General features: G+C 45.6%; 1 protein-coding gene across 6 annotated transcripts in view; it reads right to left on the bottom strand.

The window, feature by feature from the left end:
• Positions 1-9,269: 9,269 nt before the first annotated feature.
• The window catches only part of GMEB1 (glucocorticoid modulatory element binding protein 1), a 41,769-nt gene continuing 30,158 nt past the window's right edge, over positions 9,270-20,880 (bottom strand). For all 6 annotated transcript variants that reach the window (XM_048501901.1, XM_048501903.1, XM_048501899.1 and 3 more), the window contains 4 exons: positions 18,403-18,531; positions 16,476-16,613; positions 13,847-13,969; positions 9,270-11,217 (listed from right to left, as the gene is read on the bottom strand). In XM_048501901.1, the coding sequence (XP_048357858.1) occupies positions 10,511-11,217; positions 13,847-13,969; positions 16,476-16,613; positions 18,403-18,531 (1,097 nt within the window). In that variant the 3' untranslated portion in view covers positions 9,270-10,510. The remainder of the gene's footprint in view (positions 11,218-13,846; positions 13,970-16,475; positions 16,614-18,402; positions 18,532-20,880) is intronic.

Raw genomic sequence — 20,880 nt, 5'->3', positions numbered from 1 at the left:
TGCGCTCTTATAAAGAGTTCTGGAAACCCTAAAAAGTTTGCGCATTGTTCTGCATCATTTTGATTGGTATTGATAAAAGGTATTCTGTAGTTTTTATGCTTGTAGTTATCCCCCACACACCATTTTTTCCTCCTCCATCTTCAAAAAATCAGCCAGAGCAGAGACAATTTTCTTTTTAAGATTCTCATTTGAAGGAAGCTGTTCTTCTGGGATCTGCCTTAGACTTAATGCTCTATCTCTTAGCTGATATTTGAGGCAAAGTATGGCCTGATTTGTGAAGTTTCAACTCAAGTTAATTCAGCGTCTGTGCTTTTTTTTCAAATCCTTGACCTCCTCCTTTGTTGCCTTTAAGTCTTCTTCCAGCTGTACAACTTTTCTTAAATCCTTCTTGAGCTCTCTAAACTCCTTTAATAAGTCCGCCATTGTGGCTGACAAGTTTCCCATGGGACCTGGGATATTTGCAATGGTAGGTTTTTTTAATAATGCTCACTGTATCTATGTTTTCGTTCAAAACCAAGCTCTCCAACTCCCCCATTTTCACTGAGAGGCTTCTGGCATTAGCATAGAAATACTTCTGCACTGCCTCTCTCTTTTGACTTGCCTTGCAGGTGCCCTTGGGCCTCCTTGAGTGGATATCTGATTTATTTTATCATCCCTGTTCATATATCCTGGGTTAAAATCCCCACTTGCCATGCAACTCACTTGGGCCCTTTTTGCAAAGCCCAGTAAAAGCAGGGGAAGGGCGAGTTACATGAACCCACCCTTGCCCCGGCCCCTTCGCACAGGGCATTGGCCGGGGTGCGCGCCTTCGCATGGAGACGCAGGTTTTTTTCTTTGTCACATTTTTGCAGGCAGGCAGGACTGACCCCCTGGGCCATGATACGGCCCTTTCCCCCTGCATGGCTACAAAATTGGGAGCCAGGGAAGGGGTTTTTGAGAATAGCATTATGTGTGATTCTCGTGTTTAATGTGGCTCACAGCTGCAGTTGTTTGCTCAACCACGGCTGTCAGACGCGTTAAAACGAAAGAATCGCATACAACACGATTCTCATTTAACCCGCCCTGTGGCCAATAGTGCGGGTGAGGGGCAGGTTAGACCCATGTTAGGGGCAGGAACCGTGTGAAGTTCCCGGCCAACACGGGTTTTTTCCTGTGGTTATCTCAGGTTTATTGGCCTGTGTGGAAAGGGCCTTGGACAGTCAGAGTCTAATTTACCTCATAGGGTTGTTTTGTAGATAAAACAGAGGAGACAAAAACTGTGTACACCACCATGAGCTCATTGGCAGAAGTTAGGGATAAAAATGTACTAAATAAATAAATAAAGCATTCTCTCCCCCCACCCTAAGTAAATAGAGTACTCCTAGATGTTAAATCAGAAAGCAAACTTCTTATGGTAACGCTACCATTGGTAGATAAGTCTTAAAACAAAGCAATTTTTAAAAACATAGTACTAGATATTGCCCATTATAGCCTATATTTGTGCTCAGAACTCTGTTCCATAGCTAGATCCTGCTGTTATGAACAAAAGTGGTCTTCATTTCAGTGAAAACAGCATAATGGTAATCCAGCTTGTGTCTAACCTGTCCTACAAATTAAATGAAGAGGGAAGCCACACCAAAGCAAACCAAAGGCATGGGACAAATGGTGAAGAGGGAAATGATTTCTTTTTAAAATTTTGCAATTCCTTTGCATTCTGTGTGCAGCTTCTTCAGGGGGGAATCTTTCATATTCATTTTAGTAATGTCCCAGTGCATACACACAAAATTATGTGTTCCTTGCCCTAGGAATTAAATGATTAAAAAAATAAACCATTTTTCTTTTGTAAAAATGCCTGTCCTGCAGCCAGGTTGTTCTCCCTGAAAATATTATTTACCTCAGCTCAGTTTTTGTGATTATGCAGTTAAATAATTAGGATCCTATTATGTCAAATGGACTTGTAATATCCTTACAAAAATTGAATGAATATTATTTTCTCATGCAGTAATGGAATTATCCACAGTTAGTTAAATCTCGTTTTATTATAACTGTGGTTCAGTAGCATCCCTCAAATTGCATTGTCATTCGATCTGGTTGCTCATACATTTTCATCTCTGATTGGTCATGGAATATAAACGAGTCCATGGAAATAAAGGTACGATATAAATTTTTAAAAATTAATTAAAATATCAGGAAGCTCATCCTTTGTCATATTTTCGTAGCCTCCCTCACCCCTCAACTACCAAGGTTTGAACAGCCTCTCTTGAGCTATCAGAGTGTCAAACTCGCGGCCCTCCGGATGTTCGTGAACTACAATTCCCATCAGTCCTTCCCAACATGAGCATTGGCTATACTGGCAAAGGCTGATGGGAACTGCAGTCCATGAACATCTGGAGGAGTCAGTAATCCCAGTGTGATGCCTGCCAGTGTATTTCCTAGTGCCTGCTTGCTTCTTCCATCTTGGAAATAAAATCCAAAAGGGCTTGAACATAACAAAAAGAGACCTGGGGGTCAGTCCGTACCGGCTAGAAACCATTGAGTACAGATTTTCTTATGTTGCTGGGCTTAACGACCCTATCCCTATTGCCACATAGCAAACAAATCCTTTTAATTTTTGGAAACTGAAATTAAACAGCACTTCTTCCACAAAGCAGAGCTGCTTTTCCTCTTGCTCCTTGGAGCATAACAAGCTTCAGAAGATCCCAGGAAATATCACCTTTGTATTTACAGGAATCACCATTTGGAAGCAGCTGCCTCCATCACAGAATGATGCTCAGCATGGAAGCTCCTGATATACTGCAGACACATGATACTGTGAACACTCTCTACTTCTGGTTCATTTCCGCCACAGAATGAGAGAGAGCCCAGCCTTAGCACCAGGCACAGCATCTTCCCACTTCTCCCTGGCTTGATTTGGGAGCCTTCATTCTATTCCTTTCCCCTTGTCTGTATTCTACCCACTCTTAAGCGTGGGCCAGTATCAGCCTTGGCCTCTAGCCTGGTCCAGCCAGGGCATGTCCAGCCAGGGCATGTCCCTTCTCCTTTCAACTCATCTATCATTAGTCTTTCATTGAGAGCTCTGGCCAACTGTGGTATGAGTAGAGCACTATAGCCTGTGACAGAAAAAAGGTGTTAGTGGGATTGTCCCACTTACCTGGCTGGGCCACCGCCGGGCACCCCTCAGCCCCGCCCCCCTCAGCCCCGCCCCCACCAGGCTGCTCCTTCAACCAGAGCAGTCTCCGCCAGCTGAAGGAGTAGCCTGGCGGGGTGGGGTGGGGTGGGGCCGAAAGGCTCCACTGGCTGAAGGAGCAGCCTGGTGGGGCCAGCTGAGCGGAGGAGTGTGGGGGTGATTCTCTGCCCCCCACATGACCAGTTGGCATGTGCCCGGGGACATGTGACTCCACATGCCCCCATGACCGCTCCGCCTCTGGAGTGAAATGAGTCACCTTCTATTTGTTAAGCTAATAAAGAAACTGTTTTGTCAACAGTTTTATTTAAACTGCAATTATTTAATTTCCTGAGTCACCAAACCTGAAGGGCAGACCTTGAACACTCCAACTTTCTCAAAGTAAGTCCACTACGACTGGCTGGATCCAGCAATCTATAATTGGAAGATGCTGAGGGTCACAGTGCCTGCATTCCTCTTCCTCAACAGTCCTTTGTGACGCCAGGAAAGTTTATTCCCAGACCAATAGCCACAAAGGCCAGTAGCTGCAATTGGTCAAAATCACTTTTTCTTGAGGTCCAAAGGATGGGAGGGGGTAATATCTGTGGTCACTGTGTCTATGTAACCCCCATGCTCAGAATGGGTTGACCCAGAAAGGGGTGGAGACTCAAAGCAGCAGGAGGCTGCAGAGTTCAAGTAGTTTGGAGGAGACAAGGCTACCAGACTTGGACCTTGATTTGTACAAGCCCGTAACACCTTGTTAAGGATTTTTTTGTGTTTGTAATGGGTGAGAGTTCTCCTGGAAACCTTCATCTTGTTGAATCCTGTTCACCAAGCCCTTGAAGTCTTCAGGAGCCAACCCACTTGCAGGAAGAATTGGACTTGGCAATATCAGAAGACTGTAACTAGAAGGACTTGAAATGAAACCTGAACAGGACCTTGAAGTGTGATGTTAAATGTTGATGTTTGATGTTATATGTTAAGAAAGTAAACCATTTTGTTTTTAAAATTTGTTGTTGCAAACTCATTCCAACTTCTGCACCACAGAACCCACAGATAGAGATTACATCTGCGAATCACTGGGTCCAGTCCATTTGTCTGAACAGCATTAACCTGGGCAGAACTAGACATTACCTTATGCAAGGGGATCCTTCACTGTATGTAGTGTGGAATACACTGGTCAACAATTTGCCTGCCATCTACTAGCAAAAACTAGCAACCCTATTTCTTAAAAACACATACACTAAAGCCTTCCAAATTTCCATTACCATGCATCATTCTAGTTTAAAATAGTTCAACACCATTAAGGACTATTCAAAACAAGCATTTCCACAGCAGGCAGCCTTAGTGTAGCAAGCATTTCCCCTCCTCAGTCTGAAATGCTGTTATTGGGGGATGGAAAATCGTTTGGTGATTGGGGAACTGGAGACTTGGCAGCAGAGAGGAAATTGCTAGGGATTGTCCCCTTTGTGTGGGTGGACCTTTTAGGCAAGATCTGTGTTGTTGCTCCAAAAATCCCATAAATTGGGTGATATTCTGCTGGCAGGGCGGATAAATATGTTTGTCACATTTACCTAAAAATGCAATGCATGAAGCAGCCCCTAAGAGATACTCGTATGCCAAAACTGTTTGTGTTGTCATCTGTGCAAAACAGGGGCAAAGACCACAACAGCTGTACATACATGTAAACTTCCATGCATGGTATTTTAATGCAGAGGGAAGGGCGATTCTACAAAAAAAATTGCACCCAGGGCAAGCCCTGAAATTGCATCCTCCCCCCCAATCCAACAGGTCTTCCACATCTTGGAACCAGCTCTCCAGTGGCCAGGTCTACCATTACTTTCACTCATGAGTAACCAGCTTTCCAGAGATCTGATATACCATCGAGAAGTATTGGTAGACCTGGCCATTACTTTCAACCTTGGGTAACCAGCTCTTCAGAGGCTGATCTACCCGAATTGGTAGACCTGACTCTCTTGTGTCTTAATATTGGGTAGACCAGCCCTCCGAGTGGAAGCAGCTTGGCAAGGGCAACCTGGGCACCCCTTGGCAAGTAGCTCCCTGGGCTTACATCTTGGCTTGTTCCACCCTAAATACGCCTGTGTGCAGAAGTACATACATTACTGTGATTTGACAGGCTGGCTTGTCCTACACAGGAAGGGCCATGGTGTAGCATGGTGATTTGGGGCTGTGGCTCAACGGCAGAATACCTGCTTTGCCTGCAGAAGGTTTAATCCAGAGGTGGGATCCAACCAGTTCTCACCACTTCTCTAGAAGTGGTTACTAATTTTTTCTGAGTGCCGAGAAGGGGTTACTAAAGCAACCTCCTGCCCAATAGGGACTGGAGGTTCGTGTGTGCGGCGGCGCCACAGTTTGAATCCCACCACCATCGGTACCTGTTATTAAATTTTTTGGATCCCACCACTGCTTTAATCCCTGGTATATTCTCAATTTAAAACACTGGTGATGTGAAAGACCTGTGCCTGAGGAGAGTTGCTCCCAGAGTCGACAGTACTGAATCTCTGTCAAATTGAACAGATTTCCTAAAAGTGAAAAAAGATCTGAAATTTATGGTCTCAAAAGGAGAAGGAAAAAAAGAAGAGGAGTTTTGATTTATACCCCACCTTTCTCTCCTCTAAGGAGACAAGCTCCTTTCCCTTCCTCTCCCCAAAACAGACACCTTGTGAGGTAGGTGGGGCTGAGAGAGTTCCGAAGAAATGTGACTAGCCCAAGGTCACCCAGTAAGAATGTACGAGTGCGAGAACACATCTGGTTCACCAGATAAGTCTCAGCCACTCAGGTGGAGGAGTGGGGAACAAGGACGTAGGTAAGGGTTTTTTTTCTCGTTTGTGGTTTTTTTGTATTTTAAAATGGTTTTTTGCTTTTCGGCCTATAGGGGCGCAGTTTTTAGGCTAGCAGCACCAAAATTTCATGGATGTTTTGGGAGACTCTCCTGATGATACCACCCAGGTTTGGTGAACTTTGATCCAGGGGGTCCAAAGCTATGGACTTCCAAAGGAGGTGCCCCATCCCCCATTGTTTCCAATGGGAGCTAATAGGAGATGGGGGCTATACCTTTGACTGTCCATAACTTTGGCTCACCTGAACCAAACGTCACTAAACTTGGGTGGTATCATCAGGAGAGTCTCCTACTGATACCACCCAGGTTTTGTGAAGTTTGGGCTAAGGGGTCCAAAGCTCTGGACTCCCAAAGGGAGTGCCCCCATCCTCCATTGTTTCCAATGGGAGCTAGTAGGAGATGGCAGCTACACATTTGAGGGTCCATAACTTTGGACCCCCTGAACCAAACTTCACCAAATCTGGGTGGTATCATCAGGAGGGACTCCTAAAGATACCTCGAAAGTTTGGTGCTGCCAGTTGAACAATTGCACCCCTGACAGCAGGCACCCCCCAAATTTCCCCAAATTCACCTTTTAAATCCACCCCCTTCAGCATGGATTTAAAGGGAGAATCTGAGGTCCCCAATTTAAACATTGAAAGTGATGCTGTTCAAGTGTGGGGGATAATCCACCCAAAACAGCATCACTTTAAATTTTGTTGTAACTTGGGACCCCAGATTCTCCCTTTAAGGTAGATTTAAAAGGAGAATCTGTTCTCCCTAGTTTAAACAATATTGAAAATGATGCTGTTTGGGGGTGGATTCCAGCATCACAGCGGCCCCCCATGGGGGGGGCGAAAATTCAGATTTTGCACCGGACTCCATTTTCCCTAACTACGCCTCTGCCTGGAGGGGAGGGCTAAAGGGACTGCCAACTGGGTGCCCAGCGGGGGGGGGGGGTGGGGGGCAGGGGACTCTGCTGTCCCTGTCCTCGGAGAGCTGCTTTTATAAGCACTGAGGCTGGGGGCAGGGCTTGCAGAGGCGTGGCCATGCCCTCGAACACCCCCCCCCCATAAAAATCTATACCTACGTCCCTAGTGAGGAATCAAACCCAGTTCTCCAGATTAGAATCCACCTGCTCTTAACCACTACACCACACTGGCTCTCCTAGGATTAGGATTCTGTAGCTAGAATATATAGCTTGGGCACAGGAAAACCCAGGTTTCAATTAGGAATGTCAAATTCACATAAAAAGTTGTGATTTGAATTATCAACAATTGTAACTTTAAACCTTAAGAATCCACAATCAGTATATCCACATTCTTATCATCAGCTCTGCCACAGATGTATTCTGGCATCAACCTCCTTGTGGGTTGACCATGAGCGCTAAGGCCAGCGTTGGAAAACACATCCTCTGTAGGCACAAATGACCTTTGGATGCACAGGTATCTCCTGGACAGTTTTCCAACCTTTTCTGCACTGGGATCTTGTTTTACCTTAAGGGACACTTACCTGTTTTTAACAATAGTTTCCAATGGCTTTTGCCTAACCTTGAGAAAATGGCTTTTTTGAATTTTGGCCTGTGAAAACTGGCCATTTTAATTTATTCATTTTTTACCTTGCCCTTTCCCGACACAATGTCATTAAGATATCTTTATTGTGGATTACAGCAACTGAGTACTCCAACTGAAAAATTAAGTGAATTTACTTAATCTTGATATGATTGGAAATGTAATTTTGGGTGTATTTGCTTCAGCCCAGCAGCTATAGCTTACCAGTTTTGATATTTTACTTTATGAGTGTTGTATAATGGATTTGTTGAGGCCAAAAGATTCCCTAAATATATTTGCTCATTCTTTGCCATCAGAATCTATTACATTGTTATAATGGACGCTGATGAAGATTTTGTTGAAAGGCATCTGGTCTTCTGTTTTCTACAAATAGTGCTTTATATATTTACTTTGATTCTCTTCATTTACATTTCTATGTTGCTGCTTTTTATTATTGCTTTTTTTTCTTCAACTCTTTTTTGACTTTCTGTAATGTTAAAAGAAATAAAACATTAACAGTAAATGTACTTTATTTTTAGTCAAGCAGCCCCAAATTGTGGTTTTAAATTTTATTTTTATGTATTTTATTCTGCTCTTCTGTATGTATTTTATTTATACGCAGAGGCGTATCGGGGGGAAATGGAGCCCAGGGACAACACTTCCTCCGGGCACCACCCAACCCCTCACACACCTCCTGCGCTCAGAGGCTGGGTTCAGGGGCAGGGGCAGCTTGGACAGGCACCGCAGTGGCAGACCGGCTCCTGGGCTGGCCTGCTGCCATGGCGCCTGTCCAAGCCCCCCCCCCCCGATGGACGCTTTGGCAGCAGGCCAGTTCTGTGTTTAGGTGCCTCCGGGTCAGCGCAGGGGAAGAAGGGGGTGATTTTGTGCCCTCCCTGCCATTGCGCCCATGGGTCATCTGACTCCCCCTGTCACTGTGGGCGGTATGCCCCCGATTGTAAGCACCTTGAGCTCTGTAAGGAAGAAAGATGACTAATAAATGTTTCAAGTTAAATTAAATATTTAACTGGCTGAATGTTTTGCCTCCCTATTTCAAACCCTTGATGAATTGTGACTCAACCAGGAAGCCTCTCGGACCATTTATTCCAGCCAGGGAAAGCTAGGCAGACGAGTCAGATGGTGCATTTGAACACCATCGAAGAGGGCAGGCTGACAGGTTTGACCCGTGGGATAGAACGATGTTCTCTCCCAGTCGCACTGAAATAAACAAAAGTTGCACACGAAGACAGTATTCCCAGCGGACTGTGCTCATGTTAAGCTCTTGGGGCAGCAGGGATTAAATCTCTGGATTTTTTAAAACTCAGGCACCAAAGTGTCCATGACCTCACCCATGAGATTTGAAGGAACAGCAAGATGCATCAAATAACATTCTATTGTGTCTTCCATCATGCCTACCCACAATTCTTTCACTTTGATCTCTACCTTTTGATCCCAGTTGTTTGGATATTGTTGTACATGGATGGACAAGTTAGCAGCGCACACAGCACATATAAAGATTGAGTTGTCATGTTCTGTTTTACGTTGTTTGTCGAATGCTTGGCTGGTACTGCATATGGATGTTTTACAGAAATTTAGTACAATCTCAAGTTCTAACGTAAAAGTATGATCAGGAACTTCCTTGGAGATAAGGAAATGGGCTGGCTGTATGCCGAGACAACCTGGACTAACATATCTAACAAATTCCAAGAACGATTTCTAGTCATAAACAATCCAACAATTATTTTCAGGGTTGTTTTTTTAAAAAAACACTTTTTAATGAAAAAATAGCCAAACAGCACTCTCCCCGTGCCTCCCCAATGTCTTTTCTTCTTGCTGCTGACTTTAAATATTTCAAATAAAGCAGATTCTCATTCTCCAGATTGTAACAAATTAACTGGAAAAAAATCCCTTCTTCCTTCCCTCCCCTTCCATTAAAGGAGGAAAATAAGTTCTCCGACCCTATTTGAAGGAAGACCACTCGGTCACCTTGCCAAACTGTTCTGCCAGTTGGAATCCTGCAGACCATTTTTCAAAAGAAAAATATTATAAACACCAAACATACATACATATATATATAGCCACTAAGCTTGGTACAATTCCCAGCGTGCAAAGTAAACAGCAGATGCACCCAGCCTGCAGAGTCTCCCTCTCCCAGCATGCGACAGCATAACCCACGCGTGATACATCCAGGATGTCAAAGGGCAGGTGCTTTTGGACTCTGTGTCTGGTTCCTTTATTCCCCCCCTCCCCCCAGGTCTTCTCTGTGTGCATGTGTACAAGGCTTAAGCAATTCTCTCTTTTTTTTTCAGATTCTTATAACAGTGCCTAGGGAAAAGAAAAATCCCTGGGGAAGGCTTGGAAAGGGAGAGCTGAGAATCGGGTCCCTGAACAACGGTTGCATGAGTAGCTAAGAAGATCTGAAGGACAGCAACAAATAAAAATAAAATATACTCCACACTGAGAGGGGCGAAGTCTCTTTCCTCTCACCACACAAAGTAAAGTTCCAGCATAATGTATCAGTCAGAAAATCCTTTGCTGGTGTTTGTTGGGAGCCCGGAACACACACAGAGCCTGGTTCCCCTAAAATCCAGCAGTCAGATCCATTTCCAGTAACCAGCAAGATCCATTTCTGAAAGAAAACAATCTAGGCAAAAAACTCAAAAAGTTGCGAGGGAAACATATTCTTTCAAACTGAGGGGCGCAACCTTTCTCTTAGAAACGTGCTCTGATCAGCAATGGCGTGCTTCCCTTCTTTCCGGACTGCTTAGGAAGAATTCTCTTCTCTCCCTTCCCTTCATTTATGGTGTGGTTTGTACAGATGAGGATCGGCCGGCTTCCAAGTGAAAGTGTCTAGTTAAAAATTACATTACCATAGAAACTTACCTGGGTGGAAGGAAGCTTTTAAATAAAGGGGGGGTGGGGGGGAGAAGAAGAACTGAGAGACAGATGAACAATCAACCAAGAAACTGCTTGCCTTCCCAACTAGTCCTCCAAGACCACAATCTCTACATTATGGACCTGGTGCTGGTGTTCATCAACCTCAGCCACCACTTTCTCCTCAGTCCTTATTTCTGCCCCCAGAATCACAGCTTTGGCCCCCGGTTCCTCTGTCTCAGCTTCTGGGTCGGGTGCTGGGTCTATTTCTATGATGGTCTGCCCATCCTCCGAGGTGCCCTCGACAGCTTGAATGGTGGAGGTCAGGCCAGACTCCATGGCCACCAGTTCCACAGGATTCACCATAGTAGCCACGTTAGCAAGCGCGCCACTGTCTTGCATGGCAGCTGAACTCAGCAGGGCCAGGCTCGAGGAGGGGTGAAGAGTCACGGTGTCGGATGAACTGGTCTTGGAAGAAGAGACCACGGTGGCATACCGGAAGAGCTGTGAGCCAGACGGCAAGGTGTGGACAGTCACAGGGCTGGAGCCCTGGCTGATGGTTGCCATGGGAATGTTGCCGACGGAGAACGGTTGCCCCATAGACGTGATGGTGATGGGCGAAATAACTGTGAACTGAGGCTGCTGGATCGGGGCAGAGGAACTGAGGACTGTGGCTGAGGCAGGACGCTGAAGCCGGGGCCTCTTGGGAGGCTTCGGGGTGCTGACGGGCATCAGAACCACGTTCTGAACCATCTGTGATTTTGCCTTCTGATCTCTGGCAAGCCTCTTCTGCTCCTCCAGCTGGCGTTCCAGGTCTGTGAGAAGAACAAAAGGCTCAGCCAAGAAATGCAATGGCTTCTCTAAACACAAAGATGAAAATGTAGGGACTTCTCTATGCACGAGTGAGGGACATACATTTTCACACTGGCAGCTTCACAGCAAGGAAAAGTATTTTCAGACATTTCTGCTGCTCCCACGGAAAGAAAAGAACGGTGGGTGGAACAGCCTGTTTTTGCAGGCAGCTCCAAATCTCACTGAGAACAAAGCGGGGAGGGGAATGGGAAGAAATACCCTAGTCAGGGTGCAAAAAGGAAAAACAAGATGCTGGTTGAAGCACTCTATATTGCTATGCCTGTGGTCTCATTTTCCCTCACTGCACTCTTCTATTGTACATAACAAGGTGGCTCTATAGCAGTGATGGCGAACCTTTGGCACTCCAGATGTTATGGACTACAATTCCCATCAGCCCCTGCCAGCATGGCCAATTGGTCATGCTGGAAGGGGCTGGTGGGAATTGTAGTCCATAACATCTGGAATGCCAAAGGTTCACCACCACGGCTCTATAGGATTCCTAATAAGTCTCATGTTCCATCCATCCATAGGCCTTTATTGGCATAAAAACGGCTTGGGACCAGCAAAGCTTCTGTATCCGTCAGCCATTCCCTGGGTGTCCCAGATCTGTTTTCAGTACTAATGTCCACTTCTCATCAGGAGTCTTACTAAATCAGGGGTTCTCAACCTTTCTAATGCCGTGACCCTTTAATACAGTTCCTCATGTTGTGGTGACCGCCAACCCTAACATTTATCCATTTTACAGATGGAGACCACAGATGCAGAGAGTCTTAAGCGACCCCTGTGAAAGGGCCGTTCGACCCCCAAAGGGGTCCCGACCCCCAGGTTGAGAACCACTGTACTAAATAGCTAATAATAAACAATAGTTACTAAATAGCAATAACAATCCAATTTATTAAGACCAATCAAGATAACGCAACGCAATGGGAAAGCACCAAGGAAAACTTTTCTCCAGAATTAGGACTACTATGTTTGCCGTTCCCTGCCTCTTAAGGGATCTGTGTACTCTGTCTAGCTTCTGAGAATCTGATCTGTGGTACAGTTCAATGAGATGGCTTTGATTTTCACTCCTTCTTCCCAACATACTAGGAGTCCAGTTTGTTGCCAGTTGTGTATGTGTGTTTATGTGTGCTGTCAAGTCACAGCTGACTTATGGCAACTCCTGGTGGGGGTTCTAAGGGCAAAAGATTTTTGAGGTGGTATGCCATTACCTGCCTTCTACCTCACAACCCTGGCAGTCCTTGGAGATCACTCGTCCCAAATTCTAACCAGGAACGACCCTGCTTAGCTTCTGAGATCTGTCAAGATCAGGCTAGCCTGGGGATATCCCGGTCAGGTGACACTAGGTAGCCACATCTTATCCTTACTGAAGTCACAAACCATCCTATAGACATCCTAGGGGATCCAGATAGGACTTAATCGGAAATGGTTCATACTATTGACTCAATTGCCCCTAGGTGCCCTTCCCCACTCCACCCCAGAGAGAGCCAAACAGTCACTCTGGTTTATAAGGGAAACTGATGGCAATGAAACAGGAGGGGTGATGGCCACAGCATCATTTGCAGAAGTCTCAAAGTGAGGCTAACCAAACATGGCAAAGAGCCTATTTCGTGATGGTGATGGCATTTCTCCGTCACCATTGCATATGCATACACACGTTCTACAGAGCTATTCTGTCTGGTTCAGGGGCTCTTCTATCACAGCCCCAGGGAACTGGACTCTAGCCACACAACGCCCCCCTGATATCAATTTGCTACTTAGTTTGAGGACCAAAGCAGCACATGGATTATTTGGGAGGGGGGGAGAGAAAGAGAAAGAGAGAATGAACAGTGTATAAAATGATGCAGGCATAGAGAGGGGTGATCTTGGGCCACTCCCACATTCTCGGCCTAACCTACCTCACAGGGTTGCTGTGAGAATAAAATGGAGCAGTGGGAAATGCTGTAAGCCACTTTGGATCCCCATTGGGGAGAAAGGCAGGCTACGAATGACTTAAACAAAATGTCAGTAGTGAAGCTAATAACAGGTAATATCCAGCAACTTCCTTCCACTATGTCTTTCTCCAACAGAGAAAGAATTCCTTCAACAAAGAAAGTCCTCCCCCCCACCCCATGCCGAGGATGATTTTTTCCATTAAAAAAAGTTCTTAATTGTTGGAGGAAGTCTTCTTTCGTTGAGTGGAAGAGGAAGAACGTCTTGGGTTCCAACTTTAGTGGTAAAGAGTTATAGGATCGAACACATTCTGCAAGAATACGCATGTGGCTCGGGTAGGTTTTTGTGGATGTTTACATGATGAACTATTAAAAAACCTAAATGGTTGCTGCATTAAACAAAGTTTGTACCTCTGTTAATGAAACATGAATTAGATTCTTGCTGAACCAGACAGTTGTGCATGTGCAATGTCTCATGGGAAAGCGCTTTGCCCTTGCAGGAGGGGTCCTTCCCACACGTCAATCCTACCCAGAGGCGTAGCAAGGGGGGAAAACGCCCAGTGCACTGCTGTGTCCTCCAGCCCCGCCCCACCCTGGAATGCCCCCTCAACGCTCCCGCCACACACACCCTTCCCCCTTGGAGCTACGCCTCTGATCCTACCTGCAAGAGTATAAAGAAATTGCTCTTCTCCTTGATTGGTCTGGCTCTTTCGGTTGTCCAGAACTTTCTTGACAGTGTCCATCAGGCCAAAAGTGTGAGCAACGTTATTTAGGACAGCCGCATCTACAGGAAACAACTTCCATGCATTATTGTTCCAGCTTAATGAAAATGCAGAGTGGTCACCCCACCACAAAGAGCTCAGTCACTCATTTTTCCACACTCAGATCACCAAAGGCTTCTACAACTGTTAACTATGATCTTACCTCATATCGAAGAAATATCTAGTCTGCAAACCTGTAAACGACTGAAACTGTCATGACTGCCCACATGGAACTCTAGGAGATGTAATTTTGGTGAGAGTGCTAAGACATATACTGTGGTTCTCGACCACAGGTATGTATGCCAGTGATGGGATGCAGGGTTTTCATAACATACTAAGAATTCTTTCTCCTTCCATGCCTTGGGCTTGCCATGAATTATGCATCTGTCACCTTCTGCCATATTGAACATTTAGTGCTTCTCCTAATTCTTTCCATTCCTACTGTGGGGCTTGCCCAAGGGCTTTTCACATTTGGGTATACCACAAGTCATTAGCCAGCCAGCCAGCTGGCTGATCACTGGGGGGCTGATCACTGGGGTGAGACAGTGGAGGAACTGTGGCCGAACCATGAAGTGACATCATGTCCAAGCAACCCTCTAGTTATTCCCCCCACGATTCTCTAGTCTTTAACTTAAAGATTCTGGGGATTCTCAGAGTGTTGGACATGGTTTCACTTCTGGGTTTGGCCACAATTCCTCCCCGCTTTCTCCCACCATTGGTCAGCAGGACTAGCACAGCTAAGGACTGTAAAAATCTGGAGGATTCCTAGAAGAAGAGTTTGGATTTATACCCCACCTTTCTCTCCTGTAAGGAGACTCAAGGTGGCTTCCAAGCTCCTTTCCCTTCCTCTCCCCACAACAGACACCTTGTGAGGCAGGCAGGGTTGAGAGAGTACTGAAGAACTGTGACTAGCCCAAGGTCACCCAGCAGGAATGTAGGAGTGCAGAAACAACCTGGTTCACCAGATATGCCTCAACCACTCATGTGGAGGAGTGGGGAATCAAACCCAGTTCTCCAGATTAGAATCCACCTGCTCTTAACCACTACACCACTTTGGCTTCCCAGAGTGCTGCTTATCTTTTCCAGATCCATCAGAATTTCTCCCACACACACTTTCTCCTGCTATGATCAGCATTGGCAGGCAAGGGGGTTCCATGGGCACCTGCCCATTTTTGGTGCCCATGGCACTCCCACCTCTCTGGCACCCCAGGCAATTGCCCAGAGCCATCTAGTGGGTAGGCCACCCATCTCCTTGCCCACCCAGCAAGTATCTTGAGATGCTGTTTCCTGCTGACCAGGGATTATGAAATGTGCTTCTACAATTTTTTATGTCCTTGAAACTTGGAACAAATGATAAATATAAGAGGTACGTCTGCAAATTTATAAATGTATATCTCAGAAAAAGCAGGCTTTTTGTTTCTATCGTGGTGGGATGCAGGTTTACTGATAAAGCACTTGGTGGGATGTAAGATATGAGAGGCTGAGAACTGCTCCACTAGCTTATTCACAAAACTTCAGTTACAAGCAATAACGATGCATTTACAGATTTTTCCGATAGGACTCTTTCTCCTCCATACATTTGCAGGGAAGGAGAACTTCCATTACAAGGAGTTACTATTAACCACCCAAGAACCTCCATCTGCATTTCACTCTGATGTCCACTTTAAAGGAAGCAAACTGCTGAGGATGAGGCTAGAAAAAAGATCTCATTATAAGTTTTCCAGTAATGCTAGCAGGGAAAAGCTATTCTGATTTCCCACCAACTCATAAAGATCCAGCCTGCTTACACAAAACCTGAACATCTGAAGTCCAACAATCCCAACTCCAGGACAAAAGGTAAGAAAACTGAGCTGCCAAAATTGTTCCAAGGCTGATACAGTTCATGGCCAGGAGTCTCTGGCATCCCATTGTGGCTTGCAATAGCAAAAGTTGTGACTGTACCAGTTTAGGTACAGCAGCTGGCTGTCAAGCTCTGTAAGGCCCCTGGGATTTTCTGAATCTCAGCCCTGTTCTGCTATTCAGCAAAAAGTTGGAATCTGAAGAGGCCCAATGGGCTGTGCCATTTCAGACAGCAGATAGGGGGAGAGTCATGTTCCACCCGCCCTGCATAAAAACCCAATTTTGGCACATCAGAGAGAGACATTCCAGCCCATCCCTTCACATGCTGTATTAGTTTTCTAATAACTTGGAATGATTAATGTAGGAGAAATTTAAATCCAGTAATCCCCCATGGTTGGAAGTGGCACAGTCCACTCTGACATCTCAACATTCTCCCCCTCATGAACTAGACTTTGCTGCATGTATAGACCAGGTCTCAATTAGCTGCACTGAGAGATGGAGACGTCGACATAACAATTTGGGACCGAAAAGAACCAAACCATTAAGAAAAGACCATAATAGATTTTTTTAAATGCTAGATAAGAGAAAGTTAACATTTTCCACTCTCACACATCACCAAAAAGGCATCTGAGGTCGTATCATTGGCAAATAACTTCCTATCAATGTGGAGGCTGCTGGTCTCCTACCTACCTGTAACCGGAAGGGGCGACTGGCCGAGTCTCTGCTGAACACCTTTCAGCACCTCTTCGATCTCCTTCTGAATGTTGCAGACCACTTCTTCCATCAACCCCACGTCAGCAATGCCTTTCCAGAACATCAGGGTGTCCTCTGGAATGACATGAGAGACAGACAGACAAGACACTCAAGAGGGAAGCCCATTTGGCAACTTCCTTGCAAAGCCAGGCTGATCAGAACTCCAAGAAAACAATCAGCTCTTTCCTTGGAAACTGGCTTCTGAAAGAGATCCAGTTTGATCCAGAAGGCTGACCGGAGTAGCAGGGAATTTGCTATTGCAGTAAAAAAAGAAAGCAACATTTCACAGCTAATGAAAATGGGCATGATATTACATGAAGCTCGATTTTCTCCTGTGGCTCAGGCGATGTATGCTAAATACCAAACATCTTTGCAGCGTTTGCCTCTTTTATATTCATCAAAAGGGAAGGTATATACTGTTCCCAAATTGCCTTGAGAGTGCCCTTTACAGAGAGGCGGCTATAAACAGGTGCAAGAGAAAGAAAACAATTCAGAGCAAGGATTGGCACCACGTAGCTTGCCAAATTTCAAAATGGTGTCCAGAGGAGGAAAAGGCCAGATGAGGAGTGTGGAGTGGAAGTGGTCTGTGGGGGAGATACTGGGGACCGATGGGACAATGGGTTGCCCCTCCCTGATGAAAAGTGGACCATGCATTTGCTGCACCTCATCTACAACCATTAGAAAGAAGAAGAGTTGGATTTATATCCGCTTTTTCTCTCCTGTAAGAAGACTCAAAGGGACTTACAAACTCCTTTCCCTTCCCCCCTCACAACAAATACCCTGTGAGTTAGGTGGGGCTGAGAGAGCTCCAAAGGACTGTGACTAGCCCAAGGTCACCCAGCTGGCGTGTGTTGGACTGCACAAGCTAATCTAGTTCACCAGTTAAGCCTCCACAGCTCAAGTGGCAGAGTAGGGAATCAAACCCAGTTCTCCAGATTAGAGTGCACCTGCTCTTAACCACTACACCACGCTGGCTTTAAGAAACACTCTTTTCTTGAAAACCTCCTAATCCCACTTTCTCGACTGCCTTGTTCTACATTTGCCATAAACCTTGTTCATATTATTCACTATTGTACTCCTTAAATAGCCCCACCACTGAAGATTCCCTTACAATTCAAAACTCTGGTCTGACATATATGTTGGATATATGCTTAAAAAGGAAAAATGGGGTGGATACTGTTGATCCATTCTGCAGACGGCAGAGCTTTCCCTTGGCACAAGGAGGCTCCTGCTGATGCAGGAACGTGCCTGTTGCATCACTGGAAGGCTTGTTGCGATGGAAGAAAACGCTGCTGCTAGTGGAATGGACCCACTGGCTCCTGTCACAGATGACAACTGACATTTATGGAGATTTAGGCTGGAAAACCCTAATTTTCCCCATAACCAGAAGTTTTCACATGTTGTGGGATTAGATAATAAATCCTTTCGATGTGCAAGCACCTGATTATTGATTGCAAAATTCTGGCAGACCTCCATAGAATGCTGATTGGCCAGGACCTTCTACAGACACGGAGAAAGAGAACCAAAAAGGGCTGGATGCACAAGTCATGAATGAGAGCAGCCTGTGAGATGCTGGGGTAGGGAACATAATACTTCTAACCCAATTGTTGGATTTTAAAACTGGGATTTCTAAATTCTGTTCTTGGCTGCACACCTGGAGAAAAACTGAAGACTGTAAAATATACGCAAAGGATTTCTCTGGGCTACTTCAAAGTCTTGAGAATTTGGCTGGATGATTCCACCTTCTCCCAAAACATTTTCCACCTTAAAAAGTAACCTTATTTTTTGCATTATTAAAATTATTGAAGTGAGCAGAAACAGGCAGGTAGGAGTTCAGGCAGACAGGCAAATGGCAGGGACCTACCCGAAATCTCCTCCGAGTCCTTCCTGATCCCTTCCTCAGTTGCCATGGTGACTGCAGCTGTCAGAGCAGAGTTCCATTCGATTCCTTCCTCCATGCTTTCCTCAGACACAGCAATCTGGGCAATGCTTCCTGGGGGGAGGAGCAGAGATGAAAGGGCTTCCTGGCTGATGTTGTCACACCAGATTTCCCCCTGCTCTCTATGCTACTGAGGGGCTTTATAAGAAACAAGCCAAGAAAACAAATGGATTGACCCGACCCAAATGATAGCGAATGGCTTATTTCAATGTTAACAACCAACATCAATAAGGCTGGCGCAAAGCATTTACCTGCACCTTGCACCCCAAGTACCAGCTGCACTCATGTTAGAGGATTAGACGGATTCATGGAGGACAGGTCCATCAAGGGCTACTAGCCATGATATCTAAGAAGAACTTCTGCATCCAGAGACTATTAGCCTCTGAATACCAGTGCTTGGGACCAACATCAGGGGAGGGCCTTGTCCTCTGTGCTTTCTTCATTAGTCCAACTGGGCAGCTGGTTGGTCAATGTACAGAAAAAGGGCACCTCTTCTCAGAGGCGTATCTAGGGGAAAATGTAGCCCAGTGCAAGTTCTGAATTTTCCACCCTTCCCCACCACAACCAAACAGCAGCCCAAGCCGGAAGGGAAGGAGGACGGACCCGGGGGGAAGGAGGAGGGGTGTGGGGGGCGATTTTCTGCCCCCACATGACTAAATGGCTGCAGCCCGGGACATTTGACCCCATATGTCCCCCTGGGCGGTACACCCCTGCCTCTTCTCTCAGGTTTAATGTTATGTTCATACAGGGCAGCACACAGGATTAAACTTCATGCCAGCCATGTGAGTAAATAGTTTTCAGCCTCAACCTATAAAAAGGGCATAATTTCAAAATTCTGCAAGGCAATAGCAACAGTCTGTTTGTTTATTAATGGAGCTCACTTCCTCCTTTTGCTATTAAAAAACATTCCGGGTCAGCATGCAAAACTAATCAAACCATGATGTCAAAGTCATAAACAACCTTAAAACAAAGTATGATATTAAAGCTGCAAACGTTGATGAAATGAATAAACGTCACCTAAGCAAAAGGGATCTTTTCAGAAGAAGGCATTCAAAAGCATTTATGGTATCAGACCCAAAAGTGAGTTGCAAAGAAGAAGAAGAATAGTTTGGATTTATATCCCACCTTTCTCTCCTGTAAGGAGACTCAAGGTGGCTTACAAGCTCCTTTCCTCTCCTCTCCCCACAACAGACACCTTGTGAGGTAGGTGGGGCTGAAAGAGCTCAGAGAGAACTGTGACTGGCCCAAGGTCACCCAGTAGGCATCTAGGAGTGCGGAAACACATTTGGTTCACCAGATAAGCCTCTTCCACTCAGGGGAATCAAACCCAGTTCTCCAGATTAGAATCCACCTGCTCTTAACCACTACACCACACTGGTTCTGAAAGTGGGTCACAGGCCAGTCCTCCCTAATGACCACATTTCTTCTTTTCTCTTCTCCTCTTCCTTGCCAGCTTTTCATATTCCCACCTCCCCTACCCTTTTTGACAATAATGACAATAATGAGGAGGAAAAAAGCCATCTGGCAACTAGTAACTTTATGGAAGTAACTGGAAGAAGGGAGGGAAAGGTGGAGAGTGGTGTGGAAGTAGTTCAGCGGGACCTGGGGAAAGTGGCATGTGCCTATGCTCTGTCTGCTCCAGCAGCAGCCCACCCTTTTGTTCAGTCTGCTGCAGTATTTCATACCTTCTACCAGCTGGGGGAGATGCACCACATCGAACCCCTTGCTGACCACCACTGTGCTACCATCTGCCATCTTCACATTTCTTCTACCCCTCTCACACACAGTTTGCCTCCTCAAAATCTACTCTGGCTCAGCTGGCAGAGACAACAGAAAGAGATCCCTTCTCTCAGGTAGTTAACCTCAGGATGTGTCTTGTGACTTCTCCACTTGAAAGATAATATTCTTTGTTCTAACCCCTTTTCTCCCTGAGTGCCAAGTTTCTGGAAGGACTTGGTTGCTCTTAATTTCCCTTCTCACACAATCAGTTATTCGCGGGTCAAATCTTACCACTTATCACCACTCAGAAATTGACTAATGTCTACTCTGGAGGTTGTTAAAAGGTGGCACAATGCTTAGCGTTAGGCAGTTTTGAGCAACAGCTGCTGAATAACATGTGACCTCCCATGCATGGTAATTCTGTCCCAGTGGTAAAAGAACCATGTCTGTCTTCTAAGCTTAGATGGAAACTAGGGGTGTTTTGCAGGTTGCAATTGGCCATGCTGGCAGGGGCTGATGGGAGTTGTACTCCAGGAACATCTGGAGAGCCACAGGTTGCAGACCCCTGCACTATACTGAGGTTGAAAAACAGGCCATTTTATGTGATCTACCTACACTAATCTTTCTGCTTTGTAGAAAAAAGAACAACCTGTTCCATGAGATGAATACAACCAACTCTACCAT

This window comes from Sphaerodactylus townsendi, linkage group LG06 (genome assembly GCF_021028975.2).
Source record: "Sphaerodactylus townsendi isolate TG3544 linkage group LG06, MPM_Stown_v2.3, whole genome shotgun sequence".
In the NCBI taxonomy this organism is placed as follows: Eukaryota; Metazoa; Chordata; class Lepidosauria; order Squamata; family Sphaerodactylidae; genus Sphaerodactylus; species Sphaerodactylus townsendi.
The sequence above is the reverse complement of the archived record's forward strand: the minus strand, read 5'-3'. Positions and strand labels throughout refer to the sequence as shown.